The sequence below is a fragment of the Gekko japonicus genome, unplaced genomic scaffold (genome assembly GCF_001447785.1).
Source record: "Gekko japonicus isolate JY-2015 unplaced genomic scaffold, Gekko_japonicus_V1.1 scaffold1159, whole genome shotgun sequence".
Classification (NCBI taxonomy): Eukaryota; Metazoa; Chordata; class Lepidosauria; order Squamata; family Gekkonidae; genus Gekko; species Gekko japonicus.
Genome location: NW_015160245.1, coordinates 519,518 through 534,323, shown reverse-complemented (window position 1 = coordinate 534,323; position 14,806 = coordinate 519,518). Strand labels below are relative to the sequence as shown.

At 50.8% G+C, this 14,806-nt stretch overlaps 1 protein-coding gene across 1 annotated transcript in view; it reads left to right on the top strand.

The window, feature by feature from the left end:
- The window catches only part of UBE4A (ubiquitination factor E4A), a 30,016-nt gene that overhangs the window by 1,782 nt on the left and 13,428 nt on the right, over nt 1-14,806 (top strand). Inside the window, exons 2-9 of the mRNA XM_015413707.1 lie at nt 482-532; nt 2,909-3,085; nt 9,000-9,112; nt 9,585-9,737; nt 9,839-9,998; nt 10,313-10,515; nt 10,886-11,077; nt 12,309-12,642. Of these exons, the coding sequence (XP_015269193.1) occupies nt 482-532; nt 2,909-3,085; nt 9,000-9,112; nt 9,585-9,737; nt 9,839-9,998; nt 10,313-10,515; nt 10,886-11,077; nt 12,309-12,642 (1,383 nt within the window). The remainder of the gene's footprint in view (nt 1-481; nt 533-2,908; nt 3,086-8,999; nt 9,113-9,584; nt 9,738-9,838; nt 9,999-10,312; nt 10,516-10,885; nt 11,078-12,308; nt 12,643-14,806) is intronic.

The window sequence follows — 14,806 nt, the reverse complement described above, 5'->3', positions numbered from 1 at the left end:
CCCCCCAGTGACATCGCGTATCATGGTTCACACATTACAGAGTCTCTAATGGGCACCAGGCAGCTGACATCGTGCCAAGCATCATTGTCTCTCCTGATCCTGGTCATGTATGTTCGGGATTAGCGTTTCCTCATCTGGTCCCCAGGACAGTGGGGACATTAGGGAACACTGGGTTCCCTTCTGACCGGCATACGGAGAATAGGGGCTGTGAATCACATAAAACCTGCTCTCGGCGGCCTTCCAGCGTGCGCATTCCATGTCTATGGCATCCTAATTCCATCTGCAAGGGCTTCTTATACACAAAAATGCAGTTAGAAAATATATGTGCTGCTATAAGTTTCTCTAACCAGAAGCTTCTAGGTTACATACCAAGGTCTGGATCTATTATGATTAAACGTTTGAAGGCACAGTGACAGCTGTCAATATAGATCAAGGAGAGAGTGTCAGAAATCACATACTTTCCCCCCTTGTCCTACAGCAGGGTGGGCAAAGCTGGCTTCATCGCTGGTGCAAAGACAAGGGCAGCCTTCAGGTGGGTGGCGGGAGGCCAGCTGCAGGACCCCCTGTTTTGCTGCCGCACCGCCCACCCCTCTGAGGCGAAGCTGCTGCATCATGGCTCTTCGGGACATCTTGGCTGCTTGCTGCCAAGGAAATCTTCCTGGCATGGGTCCCCCCTGAGAGGGCACCTAGAGCAATGCTCCCTTTAAGCTGTGGAGTCTTGGGAGCAAAAATTCTCCTCTGTGAGCTCTGTGAGCTACTGGCATTTAAAGTTGTGAGTGAGCGATCTGGCTACTGCATAAATTAGTTTGCTCTGGAGGCTAAAAAACTGTGAGCTAGCTCACACCAACTCTGCTTAGAAGGAACACTGACCTGGAGGTGCCACATGTCGAGAGGAGGAGGCTGAGGGAGTCAGTGGGCAAAAAGAAGGTCGCAGCAGACTCAGCCCCGCACCCCCCCAGGCAGGAAGCTGAGAAATGTATGATCTGTAGGACTGCCAGCAGTCATGCCCTACAGCCTGTCCTGGCCCTGGACAGGTCACTCCCAGGGTCAGAGGACCAGCAGGGGAGGAACAGCTGTGCAGGTGTTACAGGGTGGTGGTGGTGGGTGAAATCAGTGTCCGGCAAGGGCAGCCGTGCTGAGCAGGTGGGGCATTATCATCCACACGGCCATCCTTCCTCGCTCCAGCCTGCCAGCCCACACAGCCGTTCTACAAGGATCCCATGACTTCAGGAATGATCCCCCTGGGGAGGAGGAGGCAGAAGGGGCAACTGGAATGGGGAGAAGAAGTGTGGGGAAACTCCTGCGTACAAACAGTTGGATGCACATCCCTGTCCGGGTTAGGATGGCCCCGTGGCCTGAGTCTTGCTTTATAGATTCTGATCTTCACAGGCAAAGTCAGACATCGCCTAGAATAAGGGTCAGGGTTTGCAAAAGGGGCGGGGGGGCGGGAGGGCTATGGCCTAGGGGCCACTGGAGGAATGTGGAAGAAGGGGGCATAGGCAGAGGTGGACAGAACATAAAATGGAAGCAGACCTGGACAGAGGTGGCCCAAAGGGAGAAAAGGAAAGGGGGAGAGGAGAGGATTCATATTTGTTAACTGTGTAGAGTGTGGTGACAAAAACAAGGACCGTGCCCCTCACAGAAGATGGACCGGGTGAAAGCCAGGGTCACAAAGGACACATTGCGTGCAGGGGTGATTGCACAGCTTTAGAGACCATTCGTTTAAGTGTCGGGTCTCTCTCACTTCAGCTCACAGCGGACATCGTCCCACTCTCTTAAGTTGTCATTCCAGTGCCAGACATCATTATTTCACTTGCAGGGCTTTCATTCAGTCCCAGGGACCATCTTTGACTCTTTTAGTTACTTCTCTTAATCCATTCCTTATTTTAGCTTTTTGCAGTAATTCAGTGGTGCCCAGTCAAGTCAGTTGGCATCCCTGGTCCCATTACATCCAGTGGGCCTTCAGGGAGCTCCTTTTTTCCAGAGGGCATTCTCGTCGTTCTTTTTTAGTACATCCCAAACAGGAGGCATTGCTGAGATAAGAAGCGGGTCAGCAGGCTCAGTCCCGTTTTGCTGCTGGCTTTTCCATGTAGGGCTCATAGGAGTGGTGGTGGTGGCGGTGGTTGAGGGAGTACTTGGGTGCTGTTTGCCCTCCCCCACAGCCAAGAGTCGAAGGGTGTGTGTTCGATAGCCCTCTCATCCCAAAGGCTTGAGGATCAGTAAGAAGATCCCTGCTGGACCTTTAGCCTGATCCAGCATCCTGTTTCCTGCCCTGAGCACCCCATCATGGCAGTGATTACAGATATACTATGCCTCCCCCTCTCCAACTGGCAGTCAGAAAGGGGGTTATGTTTAGCTGTCATGGCTGATTGTCACTGATGATCCTGTTCTTTTTGGAACAAAAAGTTGCAGAACAAACGTAGAATCTCCTAGGAGAATTAAATTAGTTGGAAGTCCAGCATCTGTTAGAAATCCCCACTGGTTACCTGCATCCCAGCCTCTACGTCAGAGCCGTCCATCTGTGCCTCTTGAAGAATTGCCCATTTGGATTGTCTCTGGCAGAGGAGAGTTCCCGGTGATGGAGCAGCTGTTGTGGTCGCTGCCCTGGCTAGGCACACAGGTGTTAATAATCACACCGATATGGAGACCCTGAGGGGAGGAAAGAGCTAAAAGTGCTCAGCCTGTGTCTGGCTGGCAGCCTCCAAAGAGAGCCAGTGCCCTTGTGAATTACCAGACTCCCATTCCCTGGGGCTGATGCTTTCCTTGACCAGAGACCAGTTTTGAGGCACGGGCCCTGGGAGTCCCCTCCTGCTTCTTGACACTGGCCTCCAAGGGAGAGGGTTGGCTATTTGTGGCCCTAGTGGGCCAGGCTGGACTTCTCATTAACTAACCAGCTGTCCTCTTCCAGTGGAAGAAACCTCAGCCAGCCAGGATGAGTCTGACAACAGCGTGTCTGAAAGTCTGGATGACTGCGATTACTCCGTGGCCGAGATCAGCCGTTCCTTCCGCTCGCAGCAGGAGCTCTGTGAGCAGCTCAACATCAACCACATGATCCAGAGAATTTTCCTGATCACTCTTGACAACAGTAAGTCAGGGGCGTTGCCTCTCCGGGGCTCTTGACAGCCTGGAGTGATGTGGCTGTAGGCTCTCCCACTGGGATGAGCCAAGACCATCTTCCACGGGGGGGTTGTGGTGTGGGCACTGCCTGAGGTCCTGGAGAAGGACGGGGGCCGACTGGGCTGCAGTGGAGCCAGGGCCCTGCTTGCCAGTGGTGAACTGGGTCGTCCTGGGGTGCTCAGCATGTGGCTCTCAGGTGGCTTAGCAGACCCGTGCTGTATGGTGGCTCCCCAGAAACGTCGCACTGCAGCCCCGCTCTTCTGTACCGTTTGAGACTAGCCTGTCTTGAGGACTGCCTGCCTCCATAGGAACCTGCCCAGCCATGAGTTGTTTTCAGGGGACGTCATTCAAGGGCAGGTGGGTGGCAGCCTGAGAAAGGGCCTTCTTGGTCGTGGCACTAGAACTGTGGGATTCCCTCCCCGGTGAGGCCGTTTCATGCACTTGCATGCTCTGTAGCCTGCCTTTCTCACCGAGACTCAGGGTGGGCTCTACGTAGTGTGAGCCAAATGCAGTCAACAGGACGGGGCATCCAGCAGAACGTGCAGTAGGGTTGGGGACTGCAGACATCTGAAGCCAAGCATGAGGGTTTAAACGTGATCCATTAAACGATGCATAAATCACCTAGCAAGAGACAGCACACCGTAGCGTAGTCTATGGTCGCTGTCCCTTTGTCGAAGTGTCTGTCTGAGCCATTTCATTACAGTGCAGCCCTACCTGTGTATGTAAAATACAGCTCTCCTGCAGGTAATATTACTGGGCCCTGGGCCCCCTGTATTCACCCTGCTGTGAAGCCTGGGGGTGTGAGGATATCGCCTGTCACGCCATCGGCTGTTTTACTGCTTTTACCGTTTTATTGTTTTATAGGCTACATGCTGTAAGCTGCCCTGAGCCCACTTGTGGGATAGGGCGGGGCATAAATTGGATAAAAAAATGGTGGTGGTGATGATGATGATGGACCCCATGGCAGCTGGCTGGGGGGACGGGGCACGTCTCGGGCTCTGCCCACCGCGCGGGGGGGGGGATCCCCTGTGCTGGCTGGTAGCCATGGATTGAAAGCGTGGCAAATGCCAAGCTGCCACCTTCGGGGCGTGCATTTCAAACACCTTCCCACCCAGGAGTTCAGTGCCAGCTGTGCAAATGGCTCACCTTTGTGGTGGTTTCTAGCAGGCGGGGGCTGGGTGAGAAGCATCAGCAGAGCCGCCGCCGCTGCCGCCAGGACTGCAAACAGCTGATTGAAAAGGGTGAAATGGGTTTCTAGTGAGGGAGGCTTGCATGAGATACTTCGTGCCCTCAGCCCAAGCTTCTCTTGAGCGCCAAATGTTCGGCAGCAAGTTTTGGACCGGGCCCTAGTGCTTGAAGCAGGAACCTCTTCCCACCTTAAGGGGGACCGTGGAAGCAGCATTTCTTCTCCTTTTGGGATCTTGACAGTCCTTGTGATGTCCTACTCCCCTTCATTATTTAATATTGTCAAAAGAGAACAAATAATTTCCACCCTAGTGAAACTACTGAGTTGGGATTAATTCAGAGGTTTCCCACAGTTCCCCTCCTCTGGGACACAGCAAGAGCCTTTTGGGGGGAGGGCAGATAGACACTGACTCTCCGTTGTCCTGCGGACTGTGAGTGGGCCTTCTGGTTCCCCCGCATGTGGGAAATATCTCCACTGCATGAGAGGGTCAGAAGGCCGCTGCTTAGCTCAGACAAGAGCCCGGGGGTGGTATTCTGACCTCTGTCCCCAAGCAGCCCATAACGTAGCCAGAGGGGGTCATGGGGGGGGGGCTGTGTTGGTCCCGTCTAGGGTCCTGCAGCCGTCTTGAGTGGGGCTCAAGAGAGTGGGTGGGGCTGCCCCTTTGGCAGAGGGGCTCAGTGGGTGGGATGGGCTGTTCCCACTTTTCTTAGCATGGAGGCAAATGACACCCCTTGACAAATGATATCCATTAAGCCTCTGTTGACGAGACGGGAGACATTTTGCAGGCCAGTTGGCGACTGTAACCAACCCCTGTGTAGCCATTTGATGAAGAACACATGTGCAGGCACCATGGCTGTCAGGGTCCAGCCGTTTTGTGCCCTTGGTGGATGCCGGATTGGACTTGTCCATGGGGATCTGACCCCCGGGCGCCTCTTGCTTTGGGGCACTTCGTGGGGATCCAGATCTCTGCTGCCGGCCCAGCCGTGAAGCATCCCGAGCCATGCGGGGGGACTCCTTTTCTGCCGGGCATGGCTGCGTTCTGCCACCCCGCTGCCCATGATTAGCCTGCAGCATTGTGAAGAAGCTCCCAAGCCAGTGTGGTGCTGTGGTTCAAGTGTTGGACTAGCATCCGGAAGACCCAGGTTCAAGCTCCCATTTTGCCACAGAAGGTGGCTGGGTGACCTTGGGCCAGTCACAAACCCTCAGCCTAACCCACCCCACAGGGTTGTTGTGAGGACAAAATGGAAGAGAGTAGAACTGTGTAAGCTACTTTGGGCCTCCATTGGGGAGAAAGGCTGGATATAAATAAAGTAAATGTAATTGGAGAGGGCGGACTTCATGCTTCTTGGAGCTACTTAGCCCAGGGCTGTCAAACATGCGGGCCAGGGGCCGCATCAGGCCCCCGGAGGGCTTCCATCAGGCCCGCAGTGGAACTGGCCATCTCCTGCTTCCAGTTCTGCTGCTGCTGCTGCTGCTGCATCCTAGCTTGCTTCGCCAGACTCTCTTAGTCACTCAGCCATCTCATGTTTTAGCCTGGGTCCTAGACTCAGAACTCTGAGCATGAGATCTCTGTGGTGAATGTCAATAAGTCAAAAGTAGGTTTGCGGCTTACAGAGCTAATTTTTAAAGCATGTTTTTATTTTAAGTTAAAAAAATATCTTTGTGTTTGTGTCCTTTATCAAGTTTATATCACCGCTACCTGGCATTACCTTTTATGACACACATGGCCCGGCCCGACAAGGTCTCATTTATGTCAGATCCGGCCCTCGTAACCAATGAGTTTGACACCCCTGACTTAACTTATTCCAAGAGCTTTGGGCACTGCAAGTTACAAAATGGCAGCTGGTGGGAGGAGCGGGTCATGGAATGAGTGGCTGTACAGAAATCTGTGTGGCTGGGGTGGAGAAACCTTTTCTCTGCTTCTTTCCCATCAGCCCCCCCCCCCCGCCCCAGCTTTGCTGCCAAGGGGAAGAGTCACTCACTCGCACGCTCCTCTTCCATCCAGAGCAAAGGCGTGTGTGTGTCTCCGCATGTGCCCACCCCTCCTTTACAGGAGAGAGAGAGAGGAGATGCTTTAAAGGGATGGCAGCAGGACGTGGGGTGGGTGGGTGGAGAGGGCCTTTGAATGGCTTGGAGAGTGGCTGGTCACTCCCAAGGGGTTGTCTGCCTACCCCTATTCTAGATTGCTGTGGTCAAGGATTCCAAAGCTCCTCCCAGTTCCAAGGTGTCTTTCTGCTTTTTGATCTGGTGTGCACTGCCTGTCTCGCTAGAAATGTGACCTGTGCCACTGACTTGAGCCAGACACCCGCACTCCTGAGGAGAGAGACCGTGGCTCAGTGGTAGAGTACCTGCTTGCCATGCAGAAGGTCCCAGGTTCAATCTCCCCAGTTATAGGATCTGGCAATAGGTGATGTGAATGACTTCTCCCTGAGACCCTGGAGAGCCGCTCCCAGTCTGAGTAGGCAATACTGACTCTGATGGACCCTGAGGGGGGTCTGATTCAGTCGAAGGCAGCTTCGTGTGTCATGTGATCCGATCCAGTGGCTCCAGTGAGAGCCAGTCCTGGCTTTCTAGCAATTAACTGGAACAGAAGGTGATCCAAAAGACCCCAGAAGGCATAACCTTTGGGGAGCGACTGTGGCTCAGTGTTAGAGCATCTGCTCAGTGCTATTCAACAGAAATAGTAGTTTGTTCGGCCTGGAACAATCTAACACTCTACCCAAAATTGGTGATAAAATTAGTTTCCAAATGGAAGCATAACAACAACATTAAAACAGCACATGGTACACTGTTTCAGTCGTTTCACACGTACAAGGGCAAAGTCTATTGGCAGAGGGAATACCTTGGAATCTTCCAAATAAAATTGCTGAGGGTAAAACATTAAGCCTAGCCAGTGTAAAAATTCTGCACAATTTTGGAAATTGCAGTTGAAAGAAATCTCTGCAAGTGTCCTACCATGGGAAATATCCAATGGTTCAGAGGGGAACAAGTCTTATTGGCTGCATTATACAAGTTCCACAACTCTGCCTCCAGTAATCTGGTCCTTATTTTGTGGAACACCTCCTTTTCAGAGAGCATCAGCATAGATTCAATAGAGATATTCAAGGACCTCAGTTTTTTCTCTGTTATGGCAAGCCAGGGTGAACTCTCAGTCTCAGTTAACATCTGATAACTATAGCTAGTGGGATCCGAGTTATAGTGCAGTCGGGCCCAATATTTGAAGGTCATAAGCCACACCCTCGTAGACATAAGGCTTTGACTGCATTCCAGATAGAGGGCCTCATACGGGGAGCAAGGTGGAACACCTAGTATCTTTCTTAAAAAGCTCGAATGCACCTGTTCAGTTGACCTATTAACTGCCTTGATCCACATATAAAAGGTAAAGGTTCCCTTGCTCGAAAGCCAGTCGAATCCGACTCTAGGGTTGCGGTGCTCATCTCCGTTTCCAAGCCGAAGAGCCAGCGCTGTCCGAAGACGTTTCCGTGGTCATGTGGCCGGCATGACTAAACACCAAGGCACACGGAACGCTGTTACCTTCCCACTGAAGTGGTACCTATTTATCTACTTGCAATTTCTTGCTTTCGAACTGCTAGGTTGGCAGAAGCTGGAACTAGAGACCGGAGCTCACTCCGTCATGCGGCACCTGGGTCTTGAACTGCTGAACTACCGACCTTCCACAGCCTGCAGTTTAGCGTCTTAACCACTTGAGCCACCGCAGCTCCAGATAGGGGCTCCATAAAGTAGTTGGGGCCCTATTTTTATATTAAATACTTTGAACACAGATGGCACAAATTGGTTCCCCCTCTCTGAGAAGTAAAACCGTAGGAGGGCATTGACATTTGCCTTAAGGTTGTCAGTTGCTATCCTACGCTGGAGTGTCCAATTTGTGGTAGCATGAAAATAAAGCCCTAGGTACTTAAGGTATCTTACTTGCTCAAGCTTATGGTCGCCAATCCTCCATGTGAATTGCTTCCTAGATTTTGCGAAAACTAAGATTTTTGATTTCTCATAATTTAGTTCTAGTGGGTTGATCTTACAGTAGTCCTGGAAGCTATTTAAAAATTGGAGTAAACCCACACGAGTGCAGGAAAGCAGGACCGTATCATCTGCATATAACAAGTTTGGTATATGGGCAGAGCCTAGCTTTGGACAATGTCCATCCACTTGATTTAAGAACGGAGCCAAATCCCTCAGGAAAAAATTAGGAAGGAGGGGCGCAAGCACACCTCCCTGCTTGACTCCTTTATTGGTAGAGATACCAGATGAAGAGCATCTGATTTGGCACGAGGTCGCATGTGTGTATACAGTCTACTGATTAGAAAGAGTGGCTTCTTATCAATGGGGTCCTTAAAGTCTGTGAGGTAAGCAACCAACCTTTGGGGGAACGGGGAATATGGTGTTGTGTTGAAATATGAAGTCTCAAATATTTGTTCCTTAAAGTTCCTTAAAGGTGCTGGTTCTGAATGATGCTTGATTAGAAAGTGTTGTGGGATAATGTTTCGGTGGCTGCGTAGTTTTAATATGTCTATTGTATATTTTTATTGTTGACCTGTTTAAAGTTGCTTGGAGGCAGTCAAAAGGCAAGAGCTAAAATATTTGCTAGCCAAGAGCCGTAAGTGCTTGCTGGTGGCTTGAACTGCAGAGCCCTTCTGGGGTTCAGTTCTGAGCGGCAGCTTGCCCCCCCTCCCCCCCACAGGTGACCCCAGTCTGAAAAGCGGCAACGGGATCCCCTCGCGCTGCGTCTACCTGGAGGACATGGCGGAGGACCTGGAGGACCAGGACTGGCTGGACATGGAGAACGTGGAGCAGGTACCCGGTGGTGGCAGCTCCCCCGGCCGAAGGTTTGGGAGGGTTTGGCTGGCTTTGCCCTTCGTGCCGAGCTGTCTGCTGGGTGTGCCGTTTGGATGGGTGGTCTTGTGAGGGGAAGGTTTTGGTCTTCTCTAATCATGCCTGTGTGGCTTGGTTTGTACAGCCACATCAATGGTTGGCTTGAACTTTTCCTTGAATCGTAACGGCACCCCTGCTTTGTAGCCCATAATACTTACTAGTTTTCATTTATTTAAAACGTATATATGCCACAGCTCCAAAAGAGCCCAGATATAATCAATATAATCTCAAGTATTGCTCTTAAGAGTGAAGGGCCTCGCCTCCTGCGCAAGGGTTAGCCTGCATAGCCTTCTCAGGGGGGTCTGGCTGTGAGGGAGGGGCCCCAGGTGCCCTTTCCCAGGTGCCCTCGGACCCAGCTTGGGTCTTATGTCCTGTGTTGGATTTATGTCTCCAGGCACTCTTCACCCGGTTGCTGCTCCCAGAACCAGGGAATCACTTGATTAACATGACCACCACCACTGCGCAGAATCTCTCCGCCGAAAGAGATGCAGGGGAGAAGCGCATTCTGCATTACCTCTTTGCCTGCTTCCAGAGAGTGAAAGAGGAGGTCAGTGAACACACGTGTGGGGCGCGTGCCCCCCCATTCGCATGCCGGCCCTGAGCGGAGCAGACCACAGGCAAAGGGCTCTCTCTCTCCCGTTGTCCTAGATCACCAAAGTGCCAGAGAACCTTTTGCCCTTCGCATTGCGCTGTCGGAATCTGACTGTGTCCAATACCCGCACGGTCCTTCTCACGCCAGAGATTTACATCAGCCAGAATGTCTACGAGCAGCTGGTGGACTTGATGCTGGAGGCACTGAGAGGGGCTCGTAAGTTGAATGCATGAAGCTGCGCTATACTGAATCAGACTGCCGGACTATCAGAGTCTGTGTTTCCTGCTCTAACTGGCAACAGCTCTCCAGTGTCTCAGGCAGAGGCCTTTCACATCACCTGCTGCCTGGTCCTTTTAACTGGAGATGTCGCCAGGGATGGAGCCTGGGACGCTCTGCAAGCAAAGCCAATGCTCTGCTCTAAGCTATGGCAGAGCCTCATGTCCCATGGAAAGTTAACGAGCTGCGGCTCCTGGAAGTCTTTAAAAGGTGCTTTAAAATTGGCTTTTCCTTCCTCTCACCCTTCTCTGTAGACTTTGAAGAAGTAACGGAGTTCCTGGAGGAGGTTATAGACGTCATTGCCATGGATGAGGAAGTGCGGACGTTTGAGGAGGTCATGGTGCCTGTCTTTGATATCCTTTTGGGACGGATCAGAGAACTGCACCTTTGCCAGATCCTACTGTATTCCTACCTGGACCTGCTCCTTTACTTCTCCAGGCAGAAAGATATAGCTAAGGTGAGCGCTGGGCTGCCCTCTCCCCACGGTGCCAGGGAGCGGCAAAGCAGGCTGCCCCATGAGCCTCCAGCTGCTGCCTGGCCACCGGAGCCACCCTTCTGAGGAGAGGGCTGCTCGTTCTCTGCAGAGCTCTCCTGCAGGACTGCTGGGGCTGCTCCAGTCCTGGCTGCATCGCTCTTCCTGGTCCACCTGGGCTGTCTGTGGGCATCGATTCCAGACATGGCTGTGGCGTTCGTTGCCCAAGGATCAGCTTCCATTGCAGAGTCTTAATTTTCTGAAGGGAATTGAAAAGGACTTATCTGTTGATGCTCCTGCTGCCGCTGTTCTTGTCGTCCTTGTTTATCAACACCTTTGGCTTCCCTTTGTTCAGGTCTTTGTAGAATACATCCAACCAAAGGACCTGACCGATGGGCAGCTGTACCAGAAGACTTTGCTGGGAACCATCTTGAGCATTTCATGCTTGCTGAAGACGCCTGGTGTTGTTGAGAACCACGGCTACTTCCTGTCCCCGTCTCGGTCCAGCCCTCAGGAGATCAAAGTGCAGGAGTCCAACATTCATCAGGTGGGTGGAGGTGGCTTGTCTCTCACAGCCAGAGTTGCTCATGTAACTGAGCCAGGTAGTGTTCAAAATAGGAGAGGACATTAGATGATGACCTCTGCTCTCTTTCTTAAACTTATTAACACTTCTATGCTGCCATTCCTTCCAAAACGGATCCCCAAGGTAGCTCACAGCAAAGGCCAAAACATCAGGTACGGTACAACCATGCTGACTGATCAACTGACCACAGGCAGTCAGCAGAAAAAGATAAGCAGGCAGGCATTTCTCATTGCCTCCCTTGGCAAAAGTGCCAGCAGCGAGGGCAGGGCAGCCCTCCTGGGCAAGGACTTCTCCAGGACAATGGCCTCCTGTGTGTCCTCCTCCTTGCCCTACTGAGGCCTTTGAAGAAGGTCTCAGTAGTAGTAATAATAATAATAATAATACTTTCCATTTATTAATCGCTTTCCCCAGTGGGCTCAAAGCGATGTACAGTTACTCAATAGAGACAAGGGACTAACAATGTTTGTAGGGGATAGGGAAGACAACATATATTCATTTTAATTGCACACGCCGTCACTCCCCAGTGTAGACGTCTTCTGGCTGGCTCCATCATTTTCCTGGACGGCTGCTTGCTGGCCAGGCTTCAGGACCCGTATGCTGATCGCCACACTGCCACCGCCTGGCCGGAACATCCATTGCAGGAGTTTTTTTCGTAGCCGAGAAGCTGTTTCGCCTTACAAGCCTTGACCAGGACATCCGACCATCAGCTAACGCCTTCCCACAAGGGAGATTGGCGTGCCCTCCCTCTCTAAGGAGTGGTTCCCATTTTATCTACTCGCTGAAGCTTTCGAATCGCTGGGTGGATGATGAGCTGGGGACAACAGGCTGGCTGCTCACTCCAGCGCGGGGCTTGAACTCACACAGTTCAGATGTTAAGACAGTGGGATATACCCACTGTGCCACCGCTCTCCTTATAGAATCGCTTCATGGGGGAGAAAGTGGTCCTCAGGACGGAAGGGAGACTTGCCAAAGCTGGAGGGGTAGAAAGTTAGCTGAGTCTCCGGCTGTCCTCAGAGTCCTGGATTTCCCAGATCAGTGTTCATTCTACAAACATTGCATTGGGGAAATATGCTTGGTACACAAGCTTGAGACCCAGGGACTCTTGTAGCTGTTAATGATGCTCGTGCTGGAGTTTTAAAAGTGTGTGTGTGTGCGCACGTGCACATGGGTGTTAACAGATCTGTCTCGGCCACAGTTCATGTCCCAGTTCCATGAGAAGATCTACCAGATGCTGAAGAACCTGCTGCAGCTGTCCCCGCAGACCAAGCACCGGATCTTGTCCTGGCTGGGGAACTGCCTCCACGCCAACGCAGGCCGCACCAAGATCTGGGCCAACCAGATGCCGGAGATCTTCCTCCAGATGTATGCCTCAGATGCCTTTTTCCTGAACTTGGGGGCTGCCCTCCTGAGGCTGTGCCAGCCCTTCTGCAAGCCCAGGTCTCCCCGGCTCCTCACGTTCGACCCCACCTACTGTGCTCTGAGAGAGCTGAATGAGGAAGAGCAGAGGAGCAAGAACGTGCACATGAGAGGTGAGCCACAAGCCGTGAGGCTCTCTGCCCGGGCGTGTGCTGCGGCTTCATCCGGCTCGGCTTCTGGGGGGGCCTGGCACAGGGTGGCCTTGAAGCCGGTGGGGTGGCATCCCAGGTGGTTCTGTTGAGGGTCCTGCTCCTTGTTTGTAGGCCGCACATTCCAGAAACTGTACTAGTTGGTTCTTAATGTCGTTGTGTCGTACCATTACCCTTTACTGATGTCAGTTAAGTCTCTCATGCTTCAGACTTCTTCCTCAATTGGTGTATTTACCCTACTTCATTGCTCTTACGCTTCTTTTCAGTGCATGGAAGAGAGAGACCAGGACCTCTGACCTCTCTCATTATCTGTTATGTATCTGTCTGTCTATCTAGGACTGTTCTTACAGCTATCGCCTTGAGCAGAAAATAAAATGATAAAAGCCTTACTTAATATTATCCCTTTGATATTTAATTACTGGCCCTATAAATTTTGCCACAGAAAGAGTAATGGAATCCTTTATATCCGATAGTAGCTCTCATATTAGGCAGTTTCGTATTCTTAGCAGTGTTCCCTCTAAGCTGAGTGAGTGTGAGCTAGCTCACAGTTTTTCAGCCTCCGGCTCACACGTTTTTGTCTTAGCTCAGGAAGGATGGCTGCAGAGCAAACTAATTTATGCAGGAGCCAAACTGCTCGCTCACAACTTTAATGCCCGTGGCTCACAAAGCAGACTTTTTGCTCTCAGGACTCCACAGCTTAGAGGGAGCATTGTTCTTAAGTAGGGGGATAATTAAACTAGCCCTCAACTAATTAAGTATGTCACATTCTATAATCATGTATTCAATCGTTTCAACTTTTTGTGAAAATCTACATATTCTGTTGAAGTATGGTTCTTTTTTGTATCTGCTCTCCAAAACCACCAAGGGAAAGGCATTCATTCTTGCCAAAGTGAAAGCTCTTCTGAGCTTTGGTACTGTTGAGTGATAAAAATACTTCAGCAGTTGCATCAGGAGGGCAGTGCCCAAATAAAGGGTCAAACATGCCCTGGGCGCCCTAACAGACGTACTGGTAACATCTAGCTTCCTAATGGACGCTTTTATGTGTCTGATTATATCTTTGGTCTCTGTAATCCCGGCCATGCCGTTTGTGATTCCTAAGCATTTATTTTCTTTTCCAGTAGTTGATCCCATTGACTGTTATATAAACAAGAAGGATCACAGGTATCCAACAGGAAAAACAGACAAGCAAACCTGTGATATGAACACTATTAAGAAGATTTATATAACTTTTTAGACTTTATAAAATTGCAAAAAGTTTTCAGCATTCTCAATTATACAATATTGTAAAAAAAGGGCCAACATAGTCCAACATAATGAGTACCCAGTTATGAACTCATTTCAACTTTAGTCTTCCTCAGATGTAATCCTATATTGTAAGGAGGTGTCAGCTTCTTAATCCAGCTCAGTATTGTAATTTCCTTCATAATATCTTCTGGCTCCATAATAAGTTTTCATATGGGGAGCAAGCAGATAGGTTCAAGAAAGCCTCCTGGATTTTAGTAATAGCAAACCAGTCCTTATTTCACCCGGCATTTGCCAGCCAGAAAATGAAGGCTTCTTGCCGGGTGAAATAAGGACTGGTTTGCTATTACTAGAATAAATAGTGCTTAGGAGAGCAGAGCCAACAAAGCCCAGGAGCAAATAGGTTCAAAAAGGGGTCAACAGCTGTGAAGCAATAAATATGTCAGACTAGCAGGTAAATGTCTAAAGGTGTCTTTTCTAATTGTGGGAAGTGACTGGGAATCTTCATTCTCTCCTGTCAGGCGTGGAGAGAAGGAAGATTCCCAGTCACTTCCCACAATTAGAAAAGACACCTTTAGACATTCATCTGCTGTTGTTCAGTCGCACAGTCGAGTCCGACTCTTTGCGACCCCATGGACCAGATCCCGCCAGGCCCTCCTGTCTTCCGCTGTCCTCTGCTAGTCTGACATATTTATTGCTTCACAGCTGTTGACCTGGTAACCTTAACTTTGTTATTTAGTGTCACTTTGCATATCTTGATCATCAGCATGTTGCATGTTAATTTGCTGTTCATTCTGTGGCTATAAGTTTGAACCTCACCTGCCATTCTAATGTATTTGACCAAGTGTGCCATGCACACAAAAGCTCATCCCCCCCCCCCCCACTT